Raw genomic sequence first — 1,222 nt, 5'->3', positions numbered from 1 at the left:
AGAGAGCGAAAGAAGGCGGGCGGAAGAGACGAAAAGGGCGAGAGGAGCGAAAAGACCAAGAAGGCGAAGGCGAAGGCGAAGACAGACGGTGAGGGCAAGAAGGCGGAAGCAACGACGAAGCAGCACAAAAGGCGGAAGAGCCGCGAGAAACTCGAGGCTGCGATTGTCGCCAGGAGCGGCGATGACGAGGAAGACTCCGGCTACGTTTCACCACCTCACTCTCCGCACAAGTACGGCGCCATCCGCCCCGCGTGTCGTGTGTGTCGTGTGTGTTGTGTGTGTCGTGTGTGTTGTATAGCATGCTGGGCGCAATTCGCTGGTGTGTAATGGACATCGGAATGCACGCTACAGACGCAATGCCGGGTCTACGCCGGGGCCAGTACGACTCGTCTACGAAGAGGGCCGAGGAGGCAACACCAACTTCACCAAGATCAACCGAAAGCGCAGGTGAACTTCCCGCCCCACCACCCATCATGACATTCCATCACATTCCTCGGTGGAAGGAGCACCCCAGCAAACGACGTGACGTGCGTGTACAGCCTCACGTGCAACCTGGCGGCCGACGACACGAGGGAGATCCACTTCTCGGGGAAGCGCAAGTCAGCTGAAATCGCCCGCTCCGAGCTCGCGCCCCTCAATATCCTCAGCATCGGCCAATCCTTGGAGCCACAGGAGGGGACCGACGACAACCCGGCCCTGGCCACCGATGCCAGCAGCGGCGGTGCCACGCTCTCTGCGTCGGCCGCCGGAACTGCGGCGGCACTCGCACCGATCTCGCCTGCCGTGCCCAGTCGCGGCCGCAATGCGTGGGCCAGCCTGCTGTCCAAGGTGAGCGGCTGGAGCGGCGACAAGGAGCTCCGGGCCAGCAGACGCGAGGAGCGGCGGCGCTCGAAGAACGTCACCAAAGAGGGGTCCCGGCAGGAGTTCAACCGGCAGGGCAGCACCGGCAGTGGCCTCGCAGTGAGCAGGAACCGCCGCGAGATCGGTGGTGATAGTGCGACGCTGGACATAAGCAGCAGCGGCGAACGGCAACGCGGGCGGAGCTGGGGCAAGTACGAGGGCAAGTTGGTGAAGCGGGAGAAGCGGGACGAAGACGAAACACAACACACGCAGACGCAGGGCAAGATCGACCCGACGGATAAGCGCAAGGCCCGCGACAAGCGAGCGGTCCAGCGCGTGCTCCCGNGCAGCCTCTCCTTCGACAGCTCGATCGGGTGTCTAC

At 63.6% G+C, this 1,222-nt stretch overlaps 1 protein-coding gene across 1 annotated transcript in view; it reads left to right on the top strand.

Annotated features, from left to right (window-relative positions):
- The window catches only part of ACA1_018340 (Rap/ran-GAP protein), a gene marked incomplete at both ends in the record, with an annotated part of 6,869 nt that overhangs the window by 1,308 nt on the left and 4,339 nt on the right, over nt 1-1,222 (top strand). The window contains 3 exons of the mRNA XM_004358239.1: nt 37-204; nt 299-447; nt 504-1,176. Coding sequence (XP_004358296.1) covers nt 37-204; nt 299-447; nt 504-1,176 — 990 coding nt within the window. The remainder of the gene's footprint in view (nt 1-36; nt 205-298; nt 448-503; nt 1,177-1,222) is intronic.

The sequence above is a fragment of the Acanthamoeba castellanii genome (assembly GCF_000313135.1).
Source record: "Acanthamoeba castellanii str. Neff unplaced genomic scaffold scf7180000083912, whole genome shotgun sequence".
NCBI lineage: Eukaryota > Discosea > Longamoebia > Acanthamoebidae > Acanthamoeba > Acanthamoeba castellanii.
This window is presented reverse-complemented; position numbering and strand designations above follow the sequence as displayed.